The following is a 27016-nucleotide window of genomic DNA, read 5'->3' as shown; positions in this document are numbered from 1 at the left end:
TGAGGCAGGGGAATGGCGTGAACCCGGGAGGTGGAGCTTGCAGTGAGCCGAGATCATGCCACTGGACTCCAGCCTGGGCGATAGAGCGAGACTCTGTCTCAAAAAATTAAAATAAAATAAAATAAAATTCTGTTCCTGTGTGTGGTGTTAGGATAGAGAGTAGTTTTCTTCTTCAGTTCCTGGATCATAGCTCCCGAAGCCCTAGTTGCAGTCTTTTGCTGCACTGCTGAGCTCGTTAGGCCTCAGGAAATAATCTCCCACCCTCCTCTGAGCTGCAGAGCTCTAATCTTACCTTTTCGATTACGGGTCTTGGGACCCTCCCCAAAGAGGGTCCTGCCCTATACCCCTGGGGAAGTAATGCTGACATCATGAAGCTTCCATAAAATCCCTAGGCCGCATGTGGTGGCTCACGCCTGTAATCCCAGCACTTTGGGAGGCCGAGGTGGGTGGATCACCTGAGGTCAGGAGCTTGAGACCAGCCTGGCCAACGTGGTGAAACCCCGTCTCTACTAAAAATACAAAAGTTAGCCGGGTGTGGTGGTGGGTGCCTGTAATCCCAGGTACTCAGGAGGCTGAGCCAGAAGAATTGCTTGAACTCAGGAGGGGGAGGTTGCAGTGAGCTGAGATCGCGCCACTGCACTCCAGCCTGGGTGGCAGAGCAAGACTCCGTCTCAAAAATGAACAAACAAACAAAAAACCATGAAACCCTAGAGAACTGGGTTCTGGGGAGCTTCCAAGAGCTGAACACGTGGAGATGCCTGGAAGCTCCGAGATGGTGCCCTGTGCATCCTCACGGCACTCCAATCCCCACCCTACATGTACCTCACCTGTGGTCCCTTCTTCTGTTATCTTTGCCACATCCTTTATAGTAAACCAGGAAACACAAGTGTTTCCGAGTTCAGTGAACTGCTCCAGCAAATTAATTGAACCCAAAGGGGTGTTGGGAACCCCAACTTGAACCCGGCCAGACCGAAGTCCTGGAAGCCCAGATTCGCAACTGGTGTCTGAAGAGGGAGAGGCTCGGGGACTGAGCCCTCGGCCTGTGGGATCTGACGCTATCTCTGGGTAGAAGGCGTCAGAGCTGAATTAAGAGGACACCCGGCTGGTGTCTGCTGGTTGGTGTGTGGGAAAAAACGCTCCCACATGTGGTCACAGAAGTCTTTTCTGTGTGGATGACTGTGACGTGATCGTGAGAGCAGGGTAGAAACAAGGCTTGAGTGTTCCCTATGTCCGATTGGACCCCCTCCACCAGAACAGGCTGTGGGGACTCCCATTTAACAGGAGACACTGAGGCCAAGGGAGTGAAGTCACCTGCCAGCAACCGTTCGGAGCTGGAGTTCTGGATTCACTTTTTATTTATTTTTTTTTTTGAGACGGAGTCTCACTCTGTCACCCAGGCTGGAGTGCAGTGGCGTGATCTCAGCTCACTGCAAGCTCCGCCTCCTGGGTTCACGCCATTCTCCTGCCTCAGCCTCCAGAGTAGCTGGGACTACAGGTGCCCGCCACCACGCCCGGCTAATTTTTTGTATTTTTAGTAGAGATGGGGTTTCACCATGTTAGCCAGGATGGTCTCCATCTCCTGACCTCATTATCCACCTGCCTCTGCCTCCCAAAGTGCTGGGGTTACAGGCGTGAGCCACCGCGTCCGGCTGGATTCGCTCTTGCAGTCTGAGAAGTGATTCTGGGTGGTGGTGGTGGGCACTGGGGGATACCGGACGACCCGCCCCACTGGTGGCGAGTGGGAGACCCTGTGCGTTCTGGAGCAGGCCGGGCGCAGATCCCAGCTGAGCCCTTGCTGAGGGTGTAACCTCCGCTGCCTGGGCCTGGGAATCAATCACATGAGGCACTTCAGTTCCTGGGAAGTGTTGGGGTTGTTGTCTCACCAATGTCACTACCATCTGCCCAGCTGGCCTCTTCGTTTGACATCTGGGGAGACTGAGGCTCAGGGAGGATACCTGGGCCGGGCTGGGCTGGAGGGCCCGGCCCCTGCGTTCCAGAAGAGCCGCCTGCTCTCCGGCCTGAGGCTCCGCAGGGCCCCGTGGGGCGTCCCCCTCCTCTGCTCCCACCAGGCCGGGTCCAGGGGTCCCGGTGTTTCCGGCCTCGAATCCAGCCTCCAGCCGCCGCGGTTCCGGGGCCGTGGGGGGCCTGCTGGGGAAAAGCGTCTTCTGCGGGCACCGGGGCTGGTAGGCGGGCGCGCGCACACACACCAGCGTCAGCCTCGCAACAGATTTTATTAGCGTGGGGCAGGGGCTCCCGCGGGGGTGGAGGGGCGGCCGCGGCGCTGTGTGGGGACGGGGCGTCCACTTCCTGGGAGCCCCGGCCTGCTCCGCAGGGCAGGGCGCCTGGTTACCGCAGGGCCTCACCAGGGCGAGGGGAAGGCTCCGCGCGCCCCGCACGCGGGGACCCCCCAGCGCAGATCCCGAATCCGCGCGGCCCACGGGGCTCAGCCCACCGGCTTGACCTTCGCGATGAAGAGCGCGGCGGCCCTCTCCAGGAACTCCTCGCGGGTCATGGGCGCGCTGGGCCGCCGCCCCCCGACGGCGCGGTCCAGCGCCAGCGCCAGGCTGTCGGGCCCCAAGCGCGAGCCGGCCTCCAGGAAGCGCGCGGGCGCGGCGGCGTCGCTGGCCTGCAGCGCGCCCTCCAGGGTGTCCAGCACGGCCTGGCCCACGCGGCGGTCGGCCACAGCGGCGGCCGGGTCCTCCAGCAGCTGGAAGAGCGCGCCGGCGCGCGCCACGAACTCCAGCAGCACGAAGCAGGTGAGTGTGCCCGCGCGGAAGACGCTCAGCGGCACCGCCTCGTGGTCACGGCACTGCACCTTGCGCAGCAGCGGCGCCACCACCTCCTCGGGGGCTTGGCCGTCCCGGCAGATGCGCCTGAGCAGCTCGCTGTAGGTGCGCCCGTCCAGCCCTGGCCTCTTCCTGCGCCCGCCGGCGCTCAGGCACTCGTAGGCCACACTCACGTTGTTGTTGAAGGCGGCCCTGCGGAGACGGGGACGTTGGGGGCCGGCAGAGCCCGCGCGCCCACACAGCCCCAGCCTCCCCTCCTCGCCAGGCCTATGCCCTAGCCTCCCCGACCCCCCAACCAGCCCTGGCCTCCCCTCTCCTCCTACCCCCCATCCCCGGCCTCCCCTCCTCCTCACCCTCTATCCCTGCAGCTCCTCTCTTGAGCCCCCGCCTCCCTCCTCCCACCTAGGGCCTCTCCTCCCTGCAGCATCCCCAGCCCGGGCCTCTCCTCCCCCCAGCATCCCCAGCCGGGGCCTCTCCTCCCTGCAGCATCCCCAGCCGGGGCCTCTCCTCCCCGCAGCATCCCCAGCCCAGGCCTCCCTCCTCCCAGCCCCTACTCAACCTGGGCCTCCCCTCCCCACCCCACCAGCACCCCCAGCCTGGACCTCCCCTCCTCCCAGCTCCCACCCAGCCTGGCCTCCCCCCTCCCAGCTCCCACCCAGCCTGGCCTCCCCCCTCCCAGCTCCCACCCAGCCTGGCCTCCCCTCTCCCAGCACCCCCCAGCCCGGGCCTCCCCTCCCCACCAGCACCCCCAGCCTCGGCCTCCTCCTCCCAACCTGGGTCTCCCTCCTCCCCGCCTCCACCCAGCCTGGCCTCCCCCCTCCCAGCCCCTACCCAGCCTTGGCCTCCTCCTCCCAGCACCCCCCAGCCTGGCCTCCCCGCTCCCAGCACCCCCCAGCCTGGGCCTCCCTCCTCCCAGCCTCCACCTAGCCTGGCCTCCCCCCTCCCAGCCCCCACCCAGCCTGGCCTCCCTCCTCCCAGCCCCCACCCAGCCTGGCCTCCCTCCTCCCAGCCCCCACCCAGCCTGGCCTCCCTCCTCCCAGCCCCCACCCAGCCTGGCCTCCCCACTCCCAGCCCCCACCCAGCCTGGCCTCCCCACTCCCAGCCCCCACTCAGCCTGGCCTCCCCCCTCCCAGCCCCCACCCAGCCTGGCCTCCCCCCTCCCAGCCCCCACCCAGCCTGGTCTCCCTCCTCCCAGCCTCCACCCAGCTCAGGTCTCTCCTCCCCACAGCTGCCATCCAGCCCTGGCTTCCCAGCTCCAACTGGACCGGCCTCAGGACCTCTGCAAGGGCCGTGACACTGCCTTCCCCCAGATCTCCCTCACCTCCTCCCTGGTCTCCTCCAGGTCTCTCCTCAAATGTCGCCTCCCCTGACCCCTAACTCCTTTCCTCCTGTTTTCTTCCTAGTGGTCATCCTGTCTCACTCGCTGTCCCACATCCCTGTGAGCTTCGTGTCTCCCACCAGTGTGAGCACCTGCCCTCCAGGGCCGGAAGTTCATCTTGGTTATAGCCCTGGTGCCCAGAACGCTGCCCTGCACACAGTAGGTGCTCAGTAAATGTCTTGAATCAACCAACAGGCATCTGTCTGGGGCATCTGGCCCCAGTGAAGAAGGAATTAGTGAAATCAACTCTAACCTAACAGTAGTAGTAATAGAAATTTTAAAATCCTCTTAAAGTTGCTGCAAAGTGTGACCCCCACCCTTACACTCAAGTTAAAAGAGAATGTTAACAGCCTGTCTTCTCTCTGTAGTCAGGGGACCTTATCTATACTCTCCAACTCCACATTCCTCAGTTTATTACAGGCCCAGCGAGTTACTGCTTACCTCCCTAGCACGGCTGCAGGGTCACAAGACTGATAAGTTTAGGTTGTAAGACATGTTTTTCTCAAGATGTAAGAAATGTTGGCCGGGCACGGTGGCTCACGCCTGTAATCCCAGCACTTTGGGAGGCCGAGGTGGGAGGATCACAAGGTCAAGAGATTGAGGCCATCCTGGCCAACATGGTGAAACCCCATCTCTACTAAAAATACAAAAATTAGCGGGACGTGGTGGTACACGTCTGTAGTCCCAGCTACTCGGGAGTCTGAGGCAGGAGAATCGCTTGAACCTGGGAGGTGGAGGTTGCAGTGAGCCAAGATGGCACCACTGCACTCCAGCCTGGGCGACAGAGCGAGACTCCGTCTCAAAAAAAAAAAAAGAAAAAGAAAAAGAAAAAAAAAAAAGAAATGCTGTAATGCTTAACTGCCTTTGTTTCTCGCCTCTGTAACTTGCTTCCCGCCTCATGTAGTTCCCGCCTTACGATGTTTAAAAATAGGAAAAGCCCTTTGTTCGAGGCTCAGACTTTCTGGATGAATGTCCAGCTGAGCCGGTGATCACCTTGATAAACTGTCCTGAACCTTTTTCCGTCTCTCCAGTCTTTGTCCCGCGACACCAGGACCCTCTGGTCTCCCTCCCTGCAGCAGCAGCGCCTGTTTACATGTGGCCAAATACTGTGCTCAACATTTAACACAACTGACATTTGCTTTTTTCTTTTCTTTTCTTTCTTTTTTTTTTTTTTGAGACAGAGTCTCACTCTGTCATCAGGCTGGAGTGCAGTGGCACAATCTCAGCTCACAGCAACCTCCACCTCCCGGGTTCAAGCGATTCTCCTGCCTCAGCCTCCTGAGCAGCTGGGATTACAGGCGTGTGTTACCACACCCGGCTAATTTTTGTATTTTTAGTAGACACGGGGTTTCACCATGTTGGCCAGGATGGTCTGGATCTCGAGTGACCTCGTGGTCCGCCCACCTCGGCCTCCCAAAGTGCTGGGATTACAGGTGTGAGCCACTGCGCCCAGCCTGTGCTGAACATTTAACACAGCTGACATTGCATTTTTTCTTTTTTTTTTTTGAGACAGGGTCTCACTGTGTTGTGCAGGCTGGAGAGCAGTGGTACAATCAGGGCTCACAGCAGCCTCCACCTCCTGGGCTCAAGGGATCCTCCTGCCTCAGCCTCCCAAACTGCTGGGATTACAGGTGACAGCTGCTGCTCGGGGCCAGTGGTGGTATTTCTCTCCCCACAATCCCACAGGCAAGGCCCCACAGTCAGCCTGAGGGTCAAATCCAACCTGCTGCCTGCTTTTGTAAATAAAGCTTTATCGGAACATAACCACATCAGTCCACTGACATGTGGCCTGTGGCAGCTTCAGACCAGAATCGTAGAGCTGAATGTCAGGATAGAGGCTGCCACGCAAAGCTGAAATGTTCACTATCTGGTCCCTTACAGAAGAAGGCTGTCAGCCCTGCTGCCGGCTCTGGGGTGGGTTCGATTCCTTGCCCCAGTGAGGAGCCTGAGGCCTTACTACGTGCCACTCGTGTGCTGGTAGTGTGACACACGCTCCCGTGGAGGGCACCAGGGAGTGGCCAGGGAGCACCGTGGCCAGCGTGGGGGCCGCTGCAGGACCCTGGGTGGGCTGCTTAACCCCCTGGCCTCACTCCCCCCATCAGTTCCCGGCCAGGCCTCATGCTAGTGGCCTGTTACTTCCTCTGGGACATATAGGGAAACTGAGGCTCAGGGCAGCCCCATGGTATGGCCAAGGGTCCCAGAGAGGAAGTGGCCAACCTCAGGGCTTACGCTTTTCCCTTCTGGGAGCTCAGCTTCATAGTGAGGAGGGCAGCCTTCCCTCTGGCATGACCTGGGCACACGACTTCACCTTTCTGTGGGCCACCTGTGGTAGGTGCCGGGGAAGTGCTAAGCCAGCATGCAGTAGGTGCTCAGTAAATGCAGGGTTGGAGTGCAGCAGGTGCTCAGTAATGCAGGGCTGGTACACAGTAGGTGCTCAGTGATGCTGGGCCAGAATGCAATAGGTGCTCAGTAAATGTGGGGCTGGTGTGCAATAGGTACTCAGTAATGCTGGGGTGGTGTGCAGTGGGTGCTCAGTAAATGCTGGGCCAGCAAGCAATAGGTGCTTAGTAAACATGGGGTCGGCGTGCAGTGGGTGCTCGGTAATACAGGGCCGGTGTAGAGTAGGTGCTCAGTGAATGCAGGGCCAGTACACAGTAGGTACTCAGTAATGCTGGGGCGGTGTGCAGTGGGTGTGAAGTAAATGCTGGGCCAGCATGCAATAGGTGCTCAGTAAATGTAGGGTCAGTGTGCAGTGGGTGCTCAGTAATACAGAGCTGGTGTACAGTAGGTGCTCAGTGAATGCAGGGCCGGTACATAGTAGGTGCTCAGCAAATGTGGGGCCAGTGTGCAGTGGGTGCTCAGTAATGCTGGGTCTGTGTACAGTGGGTGCTCAGTAAATGCTGGGCCAGCGTGCAATAGGTGCTCAGTAAATGTGGGGCCGGGGCAGGTTGGTGTGCAGCAGGTGCTCAGTAATGCAGGACTAGTGCACAGTAGGTGCTCAGTAATGCTGGGGTTGTGTGCAGTGGGTGCTCAGTAAATGCGGGGCCAGGATGCAATAGGTGCTCAGTAAATGTGGGGCTGGTGTGCAGTAGGTACTCAGTAATGCTGGGCTGGTGTGCAGTAGGCACTCAGTAATGCTGGGCTGGTGTGCAGTAGGTACTCAGTAATGCAGGGTCGGTATGCAGTAGGTGCTCAGTAAATGCTGGGCGGGTGCACAGTAGGTGCTCAGTAATGCTGGGCCGGTGCATGGTGGGTGCCTGGTGAACAGTGCCTCCCTGTCACTGCTGCTCAGTTCAGGGCTTAGGGATGGACGTGCCATCTCAGCGAGCTCGAGGGTCAAAGCTCTGCTATGGAGGAGGAAACTGAGGCCAGAGGCGGGAGGGCAGCGACCTGCAATTCAACTCTAGGCCCATCTGGCTGTACGCTCCTTTTCCCTCCCAAGTAGTAAAGGCCCCATTTGTTGGCCCTTATAATCTGCTGAGCGCTTTTACCATCCATGAGGTCATCCCCAAAATGCGCTGGGGGCAGTCGCAGTGTCAGCGCGGCGGCCCGAGCTCCCATCACGCCTGAGTTCACGACCGCGAGCCGAGCCCGGCTGACCTCTCCGCATGACCCAGCAGGAGCCGCACCGGGGCCCCTCTCATCAGGATCTGCTGTGAGGTCGGGCAGGCTGCTGCTGCCTCACAGATCACACCCCAAACCTAGAGGCCTAAAACCAACAAGCATTTACTATTGCCACAGCGTCTCGGCGGCGGCTTTGCTGCGAGGCTCTGGCTTGGGGTCTCTTAGGAGGTTGCCGTGGCCACACTGCCCCGGGGCTTGACTCGAGGCGGCCCAGTCCCCCGCAGGGGAACCCGCGCGGCTCTTGGCAGCGGCTGCAGGTGCTCCCTGGGAGCTGCGCGAGCGACCCCACCGCATGGCGGCTGCCCAGCCGAGCCACCAACCCACCCAGGAGGGAGGGGGACACCACGATGTCCTTCGTGACCCGCCTCGGAGGCCACACTCTGTCCGTTGCTTCTGCAGTCCCGTTCCGGCTGTACAGGGGGAAGGGACGGCACCAGGACTGAACCCCGGGAGCCGAGGCTTGCAGGGGCATCTCGAAGGCTGGCGACGGCAGCGCTACTCCGCGGATCCCTCCGCCACTTCTCCACCCGCCACTTCTCCACCCCGCCGAGGGTGAGCCTCTGGGCCTTGCTTTGCCCCCTGAAACGTGCAAGGGGGCGTGGCCCACTTTCAGCGGGAATGTTAAGAGCCATCGTGCTACTTCTCAGTCCACTTCTCTGTGGTCATGATTGCAGGCGCGTGTCAAGATCAGACAAGCCCTTGGTTAGGGGGGTGGGGGTGCAGTGGCTCCTGCCTGTGAGCCCAGCACTTTGGGAGGCCGAGGCAGGAGGATTGCTTGAGTCCAGGAGTTCGAAACCAGCCTGGGCAACATAGTGAGATCCAGTCTCTACAAAAATTTAAAAATCAGCCAGGTGTGGTGACGTGCGTCTGTGGTCCCGGGTACTTGGGAGGCTGAGGTGGGAGGATCCCTTGAGCCCAGGAGGTCGAGGCTGCAGTGAGCTGGGATTGCACCACTGCACTGCAGGCTGGGTGACAGCAAGACCCTGGCTCAAAAACAAAACTGGGCCAGGCACAGTGGCTTATGCCTGTAATCCCAGCACTTTGGGAGGCTGAGGCGGGTGGATCACTTGAGGTCAGGAGTTCAAGACCATCCTGGCTAACACGGTGAAACCCCGTCTCTACTAAAAATACAAAAATTAGCCAGGTGTGGTGGGGGCGCCTGTAGTCCCAGCTATTTGGGAGGCTGAGGCAGGAGAATGGCGTGAACCCAGGAGGCGGAACTTGCAGTGAGCCGAGATCGCGCCACTGCACTCCAGCCTGGGCGACAGAACCAGACTCTAGCTCAAAAAAAAAAAAAAAAAAAAAAACAACTGGACGTCCCCTGCAGAGTAAGCGAGAAGAGTTTTGCTTGTGTTGAAGCCACTGAGGTTTGGGGTTGTTGGTTCCTGTCGTGCTCGCAGCTTCTGACTGACAGGTCTGTGGGCCGGGATTACCCAGCGCCATCCACCACCACTTCTGCACAAATGCTCTCCTCTCTGGGGGCGGCAGCCCTGGTCCGGCTCCGCAAGCATCCACGCGGCCCCTCGGTGTGCAGGGCTCTGTGCCTGGCCCAGGCCTGCCTCGGGCGTTCGTCTGCCCCTCCCAGCTGTGTGCTCTCTCCTTTTCTGCACCTGGCCTTGTGCATCTACGGAGTGGGGGTTCTTGTGAGGACGGGAGAACGGGGCTGGAGCCAGGTGCCCAGGAAAGCAGCTGGCATATGTGTGGGAGGCCCCACCTGCTTATTTCGGGCTGTAATTAGGGCTGCAGCTCAGCCACAGCTGCCTTGAGGGGCAGGAAGACACACAAAGAGGTAATTACAGCCTGGTGAGATCACAGCCATGATGACGGCAGGAGACAGGAAGGTGACAGCCGACTTCAAGGAGGCCGCATACCCGCCCCTCCTGGGCTCCCGGGCGGCTCCCAGCAGAATCATCAGGTGAGGGAGGAGGAGGAAGAGGAAGGCAGCAGGCTCTGGGCTTGGAGGAGGAGGCCGGGGCTGGAACGTCAGCTCTGCCTGTGACGGTGGCCTCTGGGCCTTGGTTTCCCTGATTGCAAAATGGAAAGCGGGAGCCCAGCCAGGGCTCCGTCTGTGTCGGCTCCTACACAGAGCGGTTTGTAAGGCGTGTGAGCATTTGCTAATACAGGAAAGATTCTATTTATGGACCGTCTCCAGAAAGAGACAGGAGCCACCCTACACCTTAGACTTCTGCTTCCCACTCCTGCCCCCAGCAGATGCCGGGCGGTGTCTGTGACATCTGTGGTTGTCACGACTCGGGGAGCTCCTGGCAAGGAGTGGGTGGAGGCCAGGGACGCTGCTCAGGGCCCTGCAGTACCCAGGACGGCCCCCAGAGGACGAGTCGGGGGAGCCCTGGGCCAGATCAGCCGGGGCTTCGTTTTCGTGCACGTTTTCCTGGCAGTGACCTGCAGGGGGCAGTGCAGCCCTTGCTGCTAGGATGAGCAACGTGGTGGCTGAGGAGGCCTCCGGGGCTGCACTCTGGGGCTCTCTGACCCCAGCTCTGCCCTTGGTGGCCGTGTGGCCTTCAGCAAGTCATGTAACATCTGTGTGTGTGCTCCAGGGGGCCTTGGAGACGACCAGGAAGGTGGCAGGAGGGGGACACTGTGGCTGCCATCACCAGCCCTGGCGGCCAGAGCTTGCCATTTCTCAAAAGAAGGTGGCAGGGAGGATTTGGGGTGACTTCTCCCCCAGTCTACCACGGTGATGCTCTCAGGAGCAGCCCCAGTCAGCCCCTCAGCCTTTGGGGGTCCACACACTGGACTGAGTGGGGACAAATCTGCCAGGCTCTGAGCTTCTCTTTTTTTTTTTTGAGACAGAGTCTCGCTCTGTCGCCCAGGCTGGAGTGCAGTGGGGCGATCTCGGCTCAATGCAAGCTCCGCCTCCTGGGTTCACGCCATTCTCCTGCCTCAGCCTCCTGAGTAGCTGGGACTACAGGCGCCTGCCACCACACCCGGCTAATTTTTTGTATTTTTAGTAGAGACGGGGTTTCACTGTGTTAGCCAGGATGGTCTCGATCTCCTGACCTTGTGATCCGCCCGCCTCGGCCTCCCAAAGTGCTGGGATGACAGGCGTGAGCCACCGCGCCCGGCTGCTGTGGGTTTCTCTTCCTGACTGGCCAGGTGACCTCAGGGGTTCCTGACGGTCCAAGGATGGAGGGGCCGGAGCTGCCTGCTGGGAGGACGGGAGCAGGCCTGGCTCCATGAGCACAGAATCAGATGCCACGCAGGTCTATGCACCTGTCTTCTGCATTCCCCACTGGCTGTGTCTCTGGGGAGCCCAGGCGAGCCCAGGGCCGGGATGCATCTGCCACCAGCGCCACCCTTGCCCTGAGTCCCTGCTATGAGAACTCTTCCAGCCAATGGCTCCACTCCTGTCCTGGGGTGACTGGTGCCCACCAAACTCACGCCCATCCAGAACCTCAGACTGAGAGCTTATTTGAGACAGCAGCTTTGCAGATGTAGATGGTTGAGGTCACACTGAAGTAGGGTGGGGCCTAGTGGTGTCCTTATGAGGGAACACAGGACAGAGACACACAGGAGGCCACGTGAGGACGGAGGCAGAGACTGCAGCGATGTGGCCACAAGCCAAAGACTGCTGGCCGCCACCGGAAGCTGGGGAGGCAAGGAAGGCTCCTTCCCTGGAGCCTCCAGAGGGAGTGTGGTCCTCCTGACACCCCGATTTCAGACTTCTGCCCTCCAGAACTGTGAGAGAATAAATTTCTGTTGTTTTAAGCCACTAAGTTGGAGGTAATTTGTTCCAGCAGCCCTCGGAAATTAATATAAATATAAATATCCTCATCTGCAGTGTCTATGGGGTGAGTGGCTTGTGCAGTGCTCAACCTGAACAACCATACGTGGTGGGCCTGCTGTCGACCCCTTTTCCTCCTTGGGAGATTCTCTTCCAGGTGTCCTGGGAGGCCATCTTCCTCCTGCTCCCCCTTCACCTCTGGTCTCATGTTCTCACCCTTTCTGGTGGGCTCTGTGGGCTAGGTGCCCTCAGAGTGTGGTCCTGAGCTCTTCTCATCTCTCCTGAAGCCTTCAGGACCCCTCCAGTTCAGTCTTCTGTCCTGGCCCCGTGTCTCAGTTGCAGACGCTTCTTTCTACCTTCCTGTCTCCAGGCTCCTCCCAGCCTCCAACTTAATCCGCAAGTGGCTCTGGCAGCTTCTTCAAACCAGGGGCCTTCCATCGCAGTAAACGGCTCCACTGACCCTCTGGGCCTGCTCTTGCCCGCTCCCCTCCCACCTGGCTCCAGCAAATCATCGGGCGGGGCCTTCAGAGCCACTGGGCCACTGGAGCAAGTCTGCTCCTTGTCCAGGTACCCAACACCCTGCCACCCTTATCTGAGTATGATCTTGGACACCTGTGCACCCTGACCGTGGTGGGGGGGACACTCCCCATCTCTCTTCTCCCCCCGAACTTCTCTGGGACTCTGGCGAGGACTGCCATGGTGGGCGCTTATGCCCTGGTTATGAGGCTGAAAGGGCACCTTTGCTTGGCATCCTTCCCTGCCTGCTCTTCCCACCCCCTTCCTGGGTTCTCTTGGGCGCACCCCCTTATAAAATCACCTGCACACACAATGCCTACCTCAGGCTCCGCTTCTGGGGACCGCCCCCCACAAAAGACAGCAGCCCATCCATCCCCAACGTCAACGCATAGTCCCCAACCACCTTCCCTGGGCTCAGAACTGGCCCCAGCCAGGGGACACCGCGCGTAGGCACCTGCAGCCTCGCATGCTTCAGCCAAATTCCGTGGCTTTCCCGCCTCCCGTGTGCCCCACACTCAGGGTCTAAATTTGCACCTGCTGGGCCTCTTCCCTGCAACCCGCCCGCACATCGCCAGGCTCTTCCAGGAATCCCCACCTGCCCGCTGGGAGCCTGTCCCCTAAGGTGGGGGCCCTGGGTGACTGCGCTGCTCTCTGTAAATATTCACGTTCTGGCTGAATGGACGGGGATGCCATGAGGCTGCTAACGAGGCGACTAGGAGGACCTGGCTTGGGGGCTGGCTCTGCGACCTCGGGCCAAGTCCTCTTGAGCTGCACGATTTTGAAAATCATGAACTGCAAGGGGAAACTCAGCACCTGCAAAAAGGCGTCACAGAAAGCGAAGCCGGCCAGAAGGACTCGCGCCGCATGCAGCGCGCTGCCTAGCGCCGGACCGAAGCCCGGACCCTCCAGCCCACCTTGTCCGATCCATCCCACCCAAGAAGGCATCGCGGACTACAACTCCCAGCAAGCCCCGGGCCCCCGCGCCGGCGCTGCGGGTAGGGAGCCGCGCGCGGCATGCTGGGAGTTGAAGTCCATCGCTGCCCCACCCGCCCAAGCCGGCCCGCTGCGCACCTCTGGGAGTGGTGGGCCAGGCGAAGGTGCCACAGCGCGCGGCCCAGGCGCTGCTGCTGCAGCAGGAGCTGGCCCGGGGGCTCCCCGGCGCCGCCGTTTACAGGCGAGCGCAGGCCCATGTTCTCGAAGTAGTGAGCCAGGAAGGCGATCGGCTCCTCGGGCCGCGCCTCCAGCACCTTCAGCAGGGCCGCACGTAGCATTTCCGTCACGCCGACCTGCCGCAGGAAGTCCTCCTCGCTCTCGGCCGCCCCCGCCGCCCGGGATACCGACTGGCGGCCGCTGTCCGTGAAACCGGCCGGCGGTGGTACCGCTTGCCGCCGCTTCTCCACTGCCGCCATCTTCGCTGAGGGCACCGGGACCGGAAGCACCGCCATATTCCACTGCGCGCTAGAGCCCCCCCCCCCAAGGCGGCCGTCTTGATTAAGGGCAGAGGGCACCGGTATCCCGCTGGGAGACTTTGGGAAGTGACAAGGGTACGCTACCACTTTCCTTGTGTCCTTATTGGCACTCTCTCTTCTCTTCCCTCTTTGTGTATATTGATTGGCTCTCCTGGCTTTGGCCTCGGTCCTGAATTTTGCCAGACTCCAAAATGGCTGCCTTGGAAGTGCTCCGTTTCTGGCACAAAGCCGGATTGCTTGCCATTTGGGTAGTGAGCGAGTCCGTCATTAGCATGGTCTCCTAGCAACCAGTCTCCCTGGTTACCAGAGAAGCCTGACGGAGCATGCGCGGGGCTGGACCTGCCCAGGACTGCTGGACCCAGCCTCGCGCCCGGCCCCCAGACCCTTTTCTCATGTTCATCTCTGAGCCTTGGTGCTGGGGGTCGAGCTCAGCCTGGCCTTCCGCCTAACTCAGTCAACGTCTGAGTGCGTAGCTCACCTCGTGGGAGAAGCCCCCTCCCCAGCTCCGCTGCAACTGCGCTGAGCCCCTACTGGCGGCCACACGGGCGAGCATCCCGGGCTGTTACCCCCCTGACCGGCAGAGGGAGCTTTCTGACACCGCAGCCTCCAGAGCTCTAAACTCTGCCATGGCTCTCCAGGGCCCCCGGGCTGGCACCTCCAGGCCTTCATCGGCTGACCTCGCTTCCGGCCGCCCTCCCGCCCCTCCCAACCCTCCGCAGCCCGCAGCCACCTCAAAACACAAGCAGTCTCCTCCATAAGCCGCCTCTGCGTGTGTTTCCCCAGGCGACCTCTGTGGATCTTCCCTCCCTGCTTTCGGGGACTCCTGGTTAAGCTTCTCACCGAAGAAACCACTAAGCCCTGGCGTTTTCCCGCCCCGGGCAGAGCTTGCTGGGTGCCGTCCCCGTCCCTCAGGGGCGTTGCCCCGGGCAGGGGGCAATGAGAGCTGTTTGCCGGGGGACCATTCCACCATCCTCCCAGCACAGGAATCTCTGGCGGGCAGACCAAATGCCCTTTGTAAAACGTAAAGTAGAGGTTCCTCTTCAAATGAGACTTTCCTCCCCATCTAATTAGGAATAAATAGTAACTTCTCTTAGAAGCAAAACGTATTCAAAGACCTGTGGTAGGCCGGGCGCGGTGGCTCACGCCTGTCATCCCAGCACTTTGGGAGGCCGAGGCGGGCGGATCACGAGGTCAGGAGATCGAGACCATCCTGGCTAACGCGGTGAAACCCCGTCTCTACTAAAAATACAAAAAATTAGCCCGGCGTGGTGGCGGGCGCCTGTAGTCCCAGCTACTCGGGAGGCTGAGGCAGGAGAATGGCGTGAACCCGGGGAGGCGGAGCTTGCAGGGAGCCGAGATCGCGCCATTGCACTCCAGCCTGGGCGACAGAGCGAGACTCCGTCTCAAAAAACAAACAAACAAACAAAAGACTTGTGCTAACATTCTTTGTTAATTACTTGTTAATGTTATATTGAATATATATAATGTAATAAAGAAATCAACATACTTTATGTTCTTAGTGCCCACAATGTAGGCTAAATATCTGCCCTGGCGTGCTTATACTGGTCCAAGCAAGCATTAGGTCATAACCTGTTCCTCTTCCTTATTTGAAGGTGTTTTTACCTTTCTCAGCATTCCACAAGCTACTTCTTCATTCCTTTGTTCTCCTCTACCTTTGCCTCTTTTTAAAAGTTCCAAGCTGCTAGCCGATCGGGACAAATACAGACTGTGAGGTCCCGTTCCAGCCAATGGAAACCAGACACAGCAGTAGGGTGGACGCGTCAGGTTATAAATGACCCTGTCCCCTTTGTTCTGGATATTCTCATGGCAAAACTGCTGGCGAGTGTACCCTTTCTGCAGAAAGTAAAACAGTGGCCTTGCTGAGGAAATGACATTTATATTCAAGTGCTATTTCTTTACGGCACCGGGGAACAAGCATTTCTAACACTTTATTCTCCAGCCCCGGACTGTGGGATGAGGGAGATGGAGCCATCAGGGCAGGACCCACAGTCAGCCCTCTGCTGTCCGGAGCCCTCGGACCTCTCCTCTCCACGGAGTGGGTGTCAACTGAGAAAACTGACACGTTTGTATCATTTTAGGAGGTTTATTTGCCAAAGCCTCAGGAGGTCCTGACGACAGGGGCCCAGGGTGGTCAGGGCACAGCTTGGTCTTACACATTTTTAGGGAGACATGAGACATGAATCAATATATGTAAAAAGTACGTGGTTCCGTCCAGAAAGGTGGGGACCACTCAGGGAGGGGCTTCAGGTCATGGGTAGGTGAGACAAACAGTGGCCTTCTTTTGAGTTTCTGATGAGCTTCTCCAAAGAGGCAATCAGAACATGCATCCATCTCTGTGAGCAGAGGGATGACTTTGAGTAGAATGGGAGGCAGGTTTGCCCTGACCAGTTCTCAACTTGAAGGGGTCCAAGCTATTTTGCTTTCACAGGGGGAAAGGCTGGCCACTCAGGAGGGGCTGATCCCGACCTGGCCGGTCCCCCTTAACCCAGCCCAGGCCGACACCTGGGGCAGAAGCCTCAGAGAAGCTGGTGGGTGGGTGTTGTCCTCAGCCAGGTGCCGGCAGCGTTTCCAGAGGTGATAGGTGGGCAAGGCCAGGAGCAGCAGTCCCAGCACTGCACTGCTGGTCCACAGAGCCGTGGGCAGCTGGTCACCCGCAGGTTTGGACGCTGGGGAGAGAGTGCAGGAGACCCCGGTCAGAGCCCTCCAGGCCTCTGCAGGCTTGGGAAGGGAGGAGCCCCTCAGAGGCTACACGTGCTTCCAAAGTTACCACGTTCCCTGAAATTTCACAAAGGACTTTACCATGACCCTTTTGAAATGCGCATAGCACCTTAGAGTTTAGAAATGGGCAGTCCAGGCCAGGCGCGGTGGCTCACGCCTGAAATCCCAGCACTTCGGGAGGCCAAAGCGGGCGGATCACGAGGTCAGGAGTTCGAGACCAGCCTGACTATGGTGAAACCCTGTGCCTACTAAAAATACAAAATTAGCTGGACATGGTGGCAGGCACCTGTAATCCCAGCTACTCGGGAGGCTGAGGCAGGAGAATCACTTGAACCCTGGAGGTGGAGGTTGCAGTAAGCTGAGATTGCACCACTGCACTCCAGCCTGGGTGACAGAATGAGACTCTATCTCTCAAAAAAAAAAAAAAAAAAGGGCAGACCAGAGAGAGGACGGCTCACCACCATGAAGGGTGCTGAGCCTACAATCTGCACTTTGAAGAGTTAGTCTGGGGAAAAGGGAGGAATGTAATATATCTCCTTCATACTATTTTATATTGATTACCTGTTGAAATGATAATGCTTGGGATATATTGGGCTCTGTGAAATGTATGACCACACTTTTTTTTTTTTTTTTTCAAGATGGAGTCTTGCTCTGTCCCCCAGGCTGGAGTGCAATGGCATGATCTTAGCTCACTGCCACTTCCGCCTCCCGGGTTCAAGTGATTCTCCTGCCTCAGCCTCCCGAGTAATCCTCAGCTGGGATTACAGGCACACGCCACCACACCTGGCTAATTTTTGTATTTTTAGTAGAGATGGGGTTTCACCATGTTGGCCAGGCTGGTCTCGAACTCCTGACCTCAGGTGATCCTCCTCCTTGGCCTCCCAAAGTGCTGGGATTACAGGCGTGAGCCACCGTGTCTGGCCAACACTTTTTTTTGAGACTGAGTCTCGCTCTGTCACCCAGGTGTGAGCTCAGCTCACTGCAGCCTCAACCTCCTGGGCTCAAGTGATCCTCCTGCCTCAGCCTCCCAAAGTGCTGGCATTACAGGCATGAGCTACCATGCTTGGCCCGACCACATTATTTTTACTTTTACTTTTTTTTTTTTTTTTGAGACGGAGTCTTGCTGTCTCCCAGGCTGGAGTGCAGTGGCGCGATCTCGGCTCACTGCAAGCTCCGCCTCCCGGGTTCACGCCATTCTCCTGCCTCAGCCTCCCGAGTAGCTGGGACTACAGGCGCCCGCCGCCACGCCCGGCTAATTTTTTGTATTTTAAGTGGAGACGGGGTTTCACCGTGTTAGCCAGGATGGTCTCAATCTCCTGACCTTGTGATCCGCCCGCCTCGGCCTCCCAAAGTGCTGGGATTACAGGCGTGAGCCACCGTGCCCGGCCCATTTTTTGTTTTTGAGATGGAGTCTCGCTCTGTGCCCCAGGCTGGAGTGCAGTGGCGCGATCTCGGCTCACTGCAAGCTCTACCTCCCGGGTTCATGCCTTGCCTTTACTTTTAAATTTGAAATTACCTGTGGGAAGTAGAAAAGTTCCTCTTCAAAGCTCGTCTTGATTTACAAATAAAATAATAGACATAGACACTAGAAATAATAGCTTCTTACTCTAAAGCCTCCTGTCAGCTATTAGTTCTTACACTTTAGCCCAGTTAGTTGCTTGGGCTTACCCAGGCATATCTGGAGAGTCCCAGGGAAGTCTTAGCTCATAGCTTATGCCCCTTCCTTATTTGGAAATGTTACTGCTTCCTCAAATCTTTCATAAGCAACTTCCTCTCCTTGTTTCTCCTCCTTTGCGCTTACCTACTTAGGAAAGTTTTAGGTTGTTAGCAAACTGGGTATCAGTTTAAGAGTGTGATATCCTGCTCCAGCCAGTGGATGCAGGACACAGCAGTAAGGGCGACCCAAATGTGTGAGGGATAAATATGTCTGCTTTTCCTTTGTTCAGCTGTGCTCTCGCCATTGTTCCACCTACAATGAGCACCCTTTCTGCAGAAAGTAAAAATGGCCTTGCTGAGAGAATTAAACTAGTTTGAGTGCTATTTCTTTGTGGCACCGGGGGACAAGCATTTCTAACATTACCTATGTGGGCCGGGTGCAGTGGCTCACACCTGTAATCCCAGCACTTTGGGAGGCCAAGGCGGGCAGATCACCTCAGGTCAGGAGTTGGAGACCAGCGTGGTCAACACGGTGAAACCCCATCTCTACTAAAAATACAAAAATTAGCCGGGAGTGGTGATGGGTGCCTATAATCCCAGCAACTCAGGAGGCTGAGGCAGGAGAATCGCTTGAACCCAGGAGGCAGAGGTTGCAATGAGTCAAGGTTGCACCACTGCACTCCAGCCTGGGGGACAGAGCGAGACTCTGTCTCAAAAAAAAAAAGGAAAGAAATTACCTATGTGGCTGCATTCTGTTTCTGCTTCTATTCCAAATATTCTTCTAGTCTACAAGGCTTAGAATTTACCAAGTGCCTTGACATCTACACAGTCCCTGACGTTTACAAAAAGGACCCACAGTTAAGAGAAGCCCACTGGACAGACAGGGAAACTGAGGCTGGACAGACGGGGAAACCGAGGCTGGGCAGACGGGGAAACCGAGGCTGGGCAGACGGGGAAACCGAGGCTGGAAAGACGGGGAAACTGAGGCTGGGCAGATGGGAAAACCGAGGCTGGGCAGGGCAATTTCTTGTCTAAAGTCTTCATCCAAGGAACCTCTCGCTCCCAGCCCTTCCCACCCTCCCTGCCCCCAGGAACCAGAACTCACAGACTGTTGGGATCACTTCTCCCTGCGTGGGCCCAGCCTGGGAGATCTCAGGGCGGCGAGTCCTGGTGGAGCCTGGGCTCCTGGGGGTGTGTGTGGAGCCCTGCTGGGGGGCGGGCTCCGGGGAGGTGGTGTCGGGAGACTCCGGGGCGGTCGTGTTGGGAGGCTCCGGGGAGGTGGTGTCGGGAGGCTCCGGGGAGGTCGTGTCGGGAGGCTCCGGGGAGGTGGTGTCGGGAGGCTCCGGGGAGGTCGGGCTGTGCAGGACTGGAAACAGAGTGAGGGTTTTTTTTTTCTCTCTGCTGCCCCAGGCTTGCCTCTCCTGCCTCAGTCTCCGCATCTGGATGAAGGGCTTGGACCAGAAACTCTCCAAGCCCCTTCCCTGGACCACTCTGGTGAGTCACATTTCCATTTATTCTTTTGTTTTTGTTTTTGTTTTTGAGACGGAGTTTTGCTCTTGTTACCCAGGCTGGAGTGCAGTGGCGCAATCTCGGCTCACCACAACCTCCGCTCCCCAGGTTCAAGCGATTCCCCTGCCTCAGCCTCTGGAGTAGCTGGGATCACGGGCGCTTGCCACCACGCCTGGCTAATTTTGTATTTTTAGTAGAGACGGGGTTTCTCCATGTTGGTCAGGCTGGCCTTGAACTCCCGACCTCAGGTGATCTACCCGCCTCGGCCTCCCAAAGTGCTGGGATTACAGGCGTGAGCCACCGCGCCCGGCCTGGTTTTTTTTTTTTTAGAGATGGGGTCTCACTCTGTCGTGCAGCCTGCAGTGCAGTGTTGCGATCATGGATCACTGCAGCCTCAACCTCCCAGGCTGAAGCCATCCTCCCCACTCAGCCTCCTGAGTAGCTGGGACCACAGGTGTGCAATACCATGCCCAGCTAATTTTTAAATTTTTTTGTAGAGATGGGAGGTCTCGTATGTTGCCCAGGACAGTCTGGAACTCCTGCACTCAAGTGATCCTCCTGCCTCGGCCTCCCATGGCTGGCCCACATTTTTGTTTCTATTCGGCATGCTGTTTTAGTTGATAAAGCCTAGAATTTGTTGTTGTTGTTGAGATGGAGTCTCGCTCTGTCGCCCAGGCTGGAGTGCAATGGTGCGATCTGGGCTCACTGCAACCTCCGCCTCCCAGGTTCAAGCGATTCTCCCGCCTCAGCCTCCTGAGTAGCTGGAATTACAGGCGCCCACCACCACGCCAGGCTAATATTTGTATTTTTAGTAGGGGACGGGGTTTCACCATGTTGGTCAGGCTAGTCTCGATCTCCTAACCTCGTGATCCACCCACCTCAGCTTCCCAAAGTGCTGGGATTACAAGCGTGAGCCACCGCACCTGGCCACATCTAATTTTTGTATTTTTAATAGAGATGGGGTTTCACTATGTTGGCCAGGCTGGTCTTGAACTCCTGACCTCAGGTAATCCACCCACCTCAGCCTCCCAAAGTGCTGGGATTACAGGCGTGAGCCCGGCCTAAAGCCTATAATTTATAAAGTGCTTTGAAATCCACATGGTCCCTGAAATTTACAAAGGACCCACGGTCAGGGAAGTCCACTGGACAGATGGGGAAACTGAGGCACCACAGTGCGCAGGATGGGAGTCCGGGCATTCCAGAGCCCCCCACTCACTGGCAACATCACCCCAGCAGCCTCCTTAATCTCCACGTGCCTCAGTTTCCTCAACTGTCAAAGGGGTGAGAGTCACCTCTTTGGGCTGCCCTGAGAGCGAGTGGGTCCCGCGTTTATTATGATGGGCTGTGGACGAGGAGAGTTGGCAGGAGGCTGGCGTGGAGAGAGGAGGTGCTTGGGGGCTTTCTGCCCTGGCCTTCTGCTCCATCCCCTGTGGGACTGATGGGGAGACTGAGGCCCGTGAGGGCCCGTGTTCTGTAAAATATCCCTCAAATCCAGCCTCCTCTCTGCCCACCCCAGCCCCGCCCCCACCACCAAGACCTCCCGGGTCTCCCAGCTTCTGCTCTATCCCCGGGAGCCCTTTGCTTGAAACTCAAGACCTCACGTCCATTAACATGGGTATCAGGGTGCCCCGTGGGAGGACAAATCCCTTTTTCTTTAGTGGGAGAAGCTGTCAGGGGCTTCGGGATTGGACAGAGCGTGAAGGGAGCACCGCCAGGGCACCGGCCCACATTAAATGTCTTCATCCGAGCATTCAGCAAGGGTTTATTGAGCACCTGCTATGCCCCAGGCCCTGTTCTAGCTTCTGTGGACACAGCCGTGTGCGACACAAGATTCCCACCTTGGGAGCCACAGTGGGAGAAGGTCATGGAAAAGAGAATGTACGGGACTGGGGGATGTCAGATGTTATCCAAGGTGTCAAGAAACGAAACAGAAGGGAAAGGGGGCTCACACGTGCGTGCGTGTTTGTACACGCGTGTGCCCGTGTGCTTGTGTTTGTACACGCGTGTGGGTGTGTGCGTTTGTACACGTGTGTGCATGTGTGCCTGTGTTTGTACACGCGTGTGCTTGTGTGCCTGTGCACACGTGTGCTTGTGTGCCTGTGTTTGTACACGCGTGTGCGTGTGTGCCTGTGTGCACGTGTGTGTCTGTTTGTACATGTGTGTGCTTGTGTGCCTGTGTTTGTACACGCGTGTGCGTGTGTGCCTGTGTGCACGCGTGTGTGTCTGTGTTTGTACATGTGTGTGCTTGTGTGCCTGTTTGTACACGCGTGTGCGTGTGTGCCTGTGTGCACGCGTGTGTGTGTGTCTGTGTACGTGTGTGTGCTTGTGTGCCTATGTTTGTACACCTTGGGGATCAGGGGTTGACCCTTTAAACGGGAATCCAGGGAAGCCTCACGGAGGAGGCAACATTCTACAGAGACCTGAGGGGGAGGAGGAGAGAGCCGTGGAAAGATCCGGAAGAAGGGTATTCCCGGCAGAGGGCACAGCCGTGCAAAGGCCCCGGGGCAGGATCACGCCTGGCGTGTTGGAGGAACAGCGAGGAGGCCCGTGTGGCTGGAGCAGAATGAGGAGGGGGAGAAAGGGTGGAGGGAGGGCAGGAAGGGGACAGGGCAGGTCGTGCAGGTTCCTGTGGGTCCCGGGGAGGACTTGGGATTTGACCCCAAGGCAAGAGCCATGGAGCGCTGTGGGCAGGGGAGGGGTGGGACCTGTGCTGAGGGGCAGGTGCTCGGCAAATACATGTTGCGTTGATGAATGTCGCTGTTGCTGCGTGGGGGAATCCAGTCCTCCCAGCGCCCCACAGCACAGGTGCTGCCCCCCACCCCCGCCCCCGTCCCGAGGTGCTTGTCAAGGCTGGCGAGCGTGTGGGTCTCCAGGGCACCCAGCGGACTCACCGGGGATGGCCTGGCGGTGGCTGAGCTCCAAGCCAGGCAGCCTCATCGTGGCCTGGCAGTAGAGGGCGGGCGGGACAGGGGTCCCCAGGGGCGGCAGCCGCCAGCGCTCTGTCACCCTGAACAGCACGTCCTCGTCCCCCTGGGGCTCCTCCTCCTCCTCCTGCACCTCCGGGCCCAGGGCTTGCGCCCCCTCCAGTTCCTGGCCCCCCACGAGCAGGGAGAAGGAGAGCGCGTTGGGGTCCACGGGCGTGACCTTGTGGGCCGTACAGGCCACCGCCGGGTCACCAGGCACCAGGGCTGCCGGGGAGACGGTCAGCTGGTCCGGGAAGGCTGTGATGGAGGGTCGGGGGTGAGGGCTGAGCCCAGAGTCAGGGCTGGACGGGATGGAGGGGCCGGAGCCCGGAGGGGCTTGGAGCTGGGGCCAAGGATGCGTGGGGGCTGCTGATGAACAGGCAGTGGGGACGGCCTGTGAGCAGGCCCCGTGGCCCCAACCTGGGAGGCTGGAATAGACTGGATGATGGGCCAGGGCCGGCCCTGGGAGGGTTGGGGTGAGTTGGGGGGAAGCGAAGGCTGGGGACCTGGGTTCGGGGAGCTGTGCATGGAGCTGGGACCGGGCCTGCAATCTGGGAGGCTTCCAGGAAGAGGTGGCATAGGGAAGGAGCCGTGAGTCAAAGGGTCAGAGAGGCAGGGCGCGGGGGGACGCCTCACCGTACACAAGGAGCTGCACGGTGTGCTGGAAGGTGCGGCCCCCGCAGGAGCCCACGCACACGCGGGTCCCGGCCGCCGACAGCGAGGCGTTGCGCACGGTGAGGACGCTGCGGCCCGTGTCCGACTGCACCGCGCCCAGGCTGGTGTCCAGGCCCCGCCACTGCACCGAGGCCCCGCGGTCCGCGCAGGCCAGGCGGCAGGTGAGCTGGCGCGAGGCGCCCAAGGCCACGGCCACCACCGGCTCCGGGGGCTCCACCTGCAGGGGCTTCACCTGGAGGGACTGGCCTGCGGCGACCGCGGCTCTCGCTCAGCCCCGCGGAGTCCCGGACCCCGCCCCGCCACCGGCCCTGCGTCCCGCTCCACCCCCGGACCCCGCCCCGCCTCTGCCCGGTTCCCGGACCCTCCGCTGCACCCCCGGACCCCTGCCCCGCCGCTACCCGGACTCCCAGGCTCGGTCCCTGAACCCCGCCCCGACCGCCGCCTCTGCCCCAGTCCCCCGAACCCCAGCTGCCTGGAGCCAGTTTCGCTGCGGGTCAGAGGGCCGCGTGGAGCCCCGCAACTTCCCCTCTCAGCCTCTGCCGCCTCCGAGCCCCCTCCTCTGGCAGGATCACCAATCACCCCCTCTCTCGGAGCCCCTTAACTCTGAGCACCCCTCGTCTCTCCCGCGCCCCCTCCCAGCCCCTCTTCTCTCCTGCGCCCCCTCTTAACTCCCTCCTCTCTCCTGGGCCCCCTCCCCTCTCCCGGGCCCCCCTTCTCTTCCGAACCCCCTCCCCTCTCCCGGGCCCCCTCCCCTCTCCCGAGCCCCCTCCCCTCTCCCGAGCCCCCCTTCTCTTCCAAACCCCCTCCCCTCTCCCGCGCCCTCTCCTCTCTTCTGCGCCCCTCCTCTCTCCTGAGTCCCCTTCACTTTCCTGTGCCCCCTCCTCTCTCCTGCGCCCCCTGCTCTCTCCTGCGCCCCCTCCCCTCCGCGCCCCCTCCTCTCTCCTGCGTCCCTCCTCTCTCCTGCGCCCCCTGCTCTCTCCTGCGCCCCCTCCCCTCCGCGCCCCCTCCTCTCTCCTGAGCCCCTCCTCTCTCCTGCGTCCCTCCTCTCTCCTGCGCCCCTTCTCTCTCCTGAGCCCCCTCCACTCTCCTGAGCCCCCTCCTCTCTCCTGCGTCCCTCCTCTCTCCTGAGCCCCCCCACTCTACTGAGCCCCCTCCCCTCTCCTGGGCCCCCTCCTCTCTCCCGGGCCCCCTCCTCTCTCCTGAGCCCCCTCCCCTCTCCTGACCCCCCTCCTAACTCACTCCTCTCTTCCGCGCCCCCTCCCCTTCTCACCGAGGAGGAGCCCCAGAAGCCCCGCCAGCAGGAGGGCCAGTCCGAAATCCATGCTCAGTCCCCTCTGTCCCGAGGCCGCGGGGAAGCCGCTTAAATAGAGGCGCCCACTCCTTCCCGCCGCCCGGCGACCCCGCTCCAGCTGCTCCCCGGGGGCTTCCCAAGGGGCTTTCCTGGCCTGACCCCCGACCCTGGAGGCGGCAGAGAGGCAGGGGCTGGGGGCCAAAGATGGGGCGGGGGCCCGGGGCCACTCAGGACGGGCAGGCAGGAAGGTCTGGGTCTGTTCCAAGCCTCATATTCAGGCACGGGAAGATCGCAGACGGAGGCCGGAGGGTCGAGGTCAAGTGCATGGAAGTGGGACAGAGGCTGGGCAGCGCCGCCCCCACCCCGACGGCGGGTCCCTTGCACTTTCTTTTCTTTTTTTTCTGAGTTTCGCTCTTGTTGCCCAGGCTGGAGTGCAATGGTGCGATCTCAGCTCACCGCAACCTCTGCCTCCCGGGCTCAAGAGATTCTCCTGCCTCAGCCACTCCAGTAGCTGGGATTACAGGCATGCGTCACCACGCCTGGCTAATTTTGTATCTTTAGTAGAGACAGGGTTTCTCCATGTTGGTCAGGCTGGCCTCGAACTCCCAACCTCAGGTGATCCGCCGACCTCGGCCTCCCAAAGTGCTGAGATTACAGGCGTGAGCCACCGTGCCCGGCCTGCCTGCACTTTCCCGGGCGGCTGCACAGGGGCGGTGGAGAGCAGCCCCCCCTGCTCCGGAGCTGCGGGCCGGGTCTTGTCGGCTGGGGTCCCCTGGGGGTCAGGTGAAGGTCGCTGGGGATGGAGGCCCCCTGGACTGAAGTCTCCTGGCCGTGGTGGAGCTGTGAGACCCTCCAGGACGTGGGACAAGTCACCCCATCTCTGAGCCTGGCTTCCTTCCATCACACGGGCAGAGGCCGCCCACCTAGCAGGCCTGGCTGGAGCCTGGAAGCCCGAGTAGGGGCTGCCTCTGTTCCTTGGTCTACACTGAGACCTGGATCTCGGTCCACAAGAGGGATCTGGAAGGGATGCTGGCTGGACTCCCACTCACAGCTGCCATCAGCGAGTCCTGGGAACCTCAGCTTCCAAACGCACTGGAATCCACCCACCTGTTCCTCCAAGCGCCGCACACTGGTTCTGTCTCCGCTGGTGGCTTGTTTACCCCCCTGCATCACCGGGACCCTCCCAGGGCCTCTGGGACTCTGCCCGGGCTGCTCCTCACCTTACCCAGGTTCTGCCCACCCCCTCACCCCCTCGCCCCCCACCCTCCTCCGCTGTGGTTCCTAGGGTGCTCTGCTCCTAGCTCAATGAGGGCCTGTGGTGGCAGTCGTGATGGCCGGCTCCCCTCCACCCAGGGGCCTGTCCTGTGACCCTGGACCCCATGCACCGCAGGCACGCGGGAATAAAATGATGGAGCATTCCTGCTGACTTCAGGGTCTGTCTGTGCCTCAGTTTCCCTGGCCATGGAATAAAAAGCAGCAGCCAGTCCATGGGGTTCCAAGCATTGCCAATCGGCTTACCTGTCAGAGGAGGGAAACTGAGGCCCACAGGAGGGGCTGGGACCAGAGGAGGGAAACTGAGGCCCAGGGGCGGGGCTGGGACCAGAGGAGGAAAACTGAGGCCCAGAGGAGGGGCTGGGATCAGAGGAGGGAAACTGAGGCCCAGGGGCGGGGCTGGGACCAGAGGAGGGAAACTGAGATCCAGGGCAGGGCCTGGGTGCAAAGGAGGGAAACTGAGGCCTAGGGGAGGGGCTGGGTGCAGAGGCGGCAAAATGAGGCTCGGGGGAAGGGCTGGGTGCTGAGGAGGGAAACTGAGGCCTAGAGGAGGGGCTGGGTGCAAAGGAGAGAAACTGAGGCCTAGAGGAGGGAAACTGAGGCCCGGGGTTGGGAAACAGTCCCCTCGGAGGTGAGGGCCCAGGTGTGTGAGCTCACAGCCCTGTCTCCCTGGGTCCCATCCCCCTCCTGCCCAGGCTGGTGCCGGGAAAGGCCTCACCGGAAAGCAGACTCCAAGGAGGGGCCCTCCCCAGGCCGGAGGTGCAGGCCCTTCCCGGGAAGCTGGGCCCTTAACCCGGGCGGGGGGCAGCAGGCCTGGTGAATGGGCTGTTTCCCAGCCCCCGACCCTACTTCCTGCAGGTGGGGAGGGGCCACTGGGCGCCAGGAGGGCTGAGGCCCCTTGCAGGGTGTGTCCCAGCTCTCCAGGGCCCTGTCCTCCGCCCGCCCGCTGGGTCATGCGTGGTGATCACGCTGCTCACAGTCCCCGTGTGCCGAGCCCTCACATCCACAGGCTTGTGGGGGCGGGGAGACAACAAAGCTGGGGTCCCCCTGAGGACAGGGCAGGTGGGATGGACACAGGAAGGAGGAGGGAGGGTTCCCAGAGGCAGAGGGACCCGCAGGTTTAAAGGGCCAGAGGTGGGGAAGGCGGGGGTGAGGGAGACACAGAGACAGAGAGAGAGAGAGACAGAGACACAGAGAGACAGAGACAGAGTGAGGAAGAGAGACATAGGGAGACAGAGACACAGAGAGGGAGAGACAGATCAAGGAAGAGAGACAAGGCAGAGAGACACAGGGAGATAGAGACACAGAGAGACAGAGACAGAGCGAGGAAGAGAGAAGGCAGAGAGACACAGGGAGACAGAGACAGAGACACAGAGAGGCAGAAGCAGAGGGATGG

General features: G+C 59.8%; 3 protein-coding genes across 4 annotated transcripts in view; 1 reads left to right on the top strand and 2 right to left on the bottom strand.

The window, feature by feature from the left end:
* Nucleotides 1–2212: 2212 nt before the first annotated feature.
* On the bottom strand, nucleotides 2213–13491 carry TPGS1 (tubulin polyglutamylase complex subunit 1). The gene is made up of 2 exons (XM_034944205.4): nucleotides 13118–13491; nucleotides 2213–2978 (listed from the first exon to the last, which is right to left on the bottom strand). The coding sequence occupies exons 1-2, from the start codon at nucleotides 13489–13491 to the stop codon at nucleotides 2444–2446; spliced, it is 909 nt and encodes a 302-aa protein (XP_034800096.2). The 3' UTR covers nucleotides 2213–2443.
* The window catches only part of CIMAP1D (CIMAP1 family member D), a 47644-nt gene continuing 34078 nt past the window's right edge, over nucleotides 13451–27016 (top strand). Inside the window, exons 1-2 of the mRNA XM_055103790.2 lie at nucleotides 13451–13590; nucleotides 19321–19404. The gene's annotated coding sequence lies outside the window, so the exon portion shown is untranslated. The remainder of the gene's footprint in view (nucleotides 13591–19320; nucleotides 19405–27016) is intronic.
* MADCAM1 (mucosal vascular addressin cell adhesion molecule 1) lies at nucleotides 15549–25771 on the bottom strand. Of its 2 annotated transcripts, XM_024926431.5 has the most exons (5): nucleotides 24328–25771; nucleotides 23019–23303; nucleotides 22311–22640; nucleotides 19016–19276; nucleotides 15549–16202 (listed from the first exon to the last, which is right to left on the bottom strand). In XM_024926431.5, the coding sequence occupies exons 1-5, from the start codon at nucleotides 24377–24379 to the stop codon at nucleotides 15982–15984; spliced, it is 1149 nt and encodes a 382-aa protein (XP_024782199.3). In that variant the 5' UTR covers nucleotides 24380–25771; the 3' UTR covers nucleotides 15549–15981. The 2 variants fall into 2 exon arrangements, with proteins under 2 accessions (XP_024782199.3, XP_024782200.3); XM_024926432.5 differs by lacking the exon at nucleotides 19016–19276 and having other exon boundaries at nucleotides 24328–25766.

This window comes from Pan paniscus, chromosome 20 (assembly GCF_029289425.2).
Source record: "Pan paniscus chromosome 20, NHGRI_mPanPan1-v2.0_pri, whole genome shotgun sequence".
Classification (NCBI taxonomy): domain Eukaryota; kingdom Metazoa; phylum Chordata; class Mammalia; order Primates; family Hominidae; genus Pan; species Pan paniscus.
This window is presented reverse-complemented; position numbering and strand designations above follow the sequence as displayed.

Excerpts from the sequence above, each read along its gene's own strand:
- TPGS1 (XM_034944205.4), bottom strand. The coding sequence starts at position 13,491 with ATGGCGGTGCTTCCGGTCCCGGTGCCCTCAGCGAAGATGGCGGCAGTG. Across the intron at positions 2,979-13,117 it reads CTGGCCCACCACTCCCAGAG|GGCCGCCTTCAACAACAACG; the intron begins GTGCGCAGCGGG and ends CCGTCTCCGCAG.
- MADCAM1 (XM_024926431.5), bottom strand. The coding sequence starts at position 24,379 with ATGGATTTCGGACTGGCCCTCCTGCTGGCGGGGCTTCTGGGGCTCCTC. Across the intron at positions 19,277-22,310 it reads CCACCGCCAGGCCATCCCCG|TCCTGCACAGCCCGACCTCC; the intron begins GTGAGTCCGCTG and ends CTCTGTTTCCAG. Across the intron at positions 16,203-19,015 it reads AGAAGTGATCCCAACAGTCT|CGTCCAAACCTGCGGGTGAC; the intron begins GTGAGTTCTGGT and ends CTCTCTCCCCAG.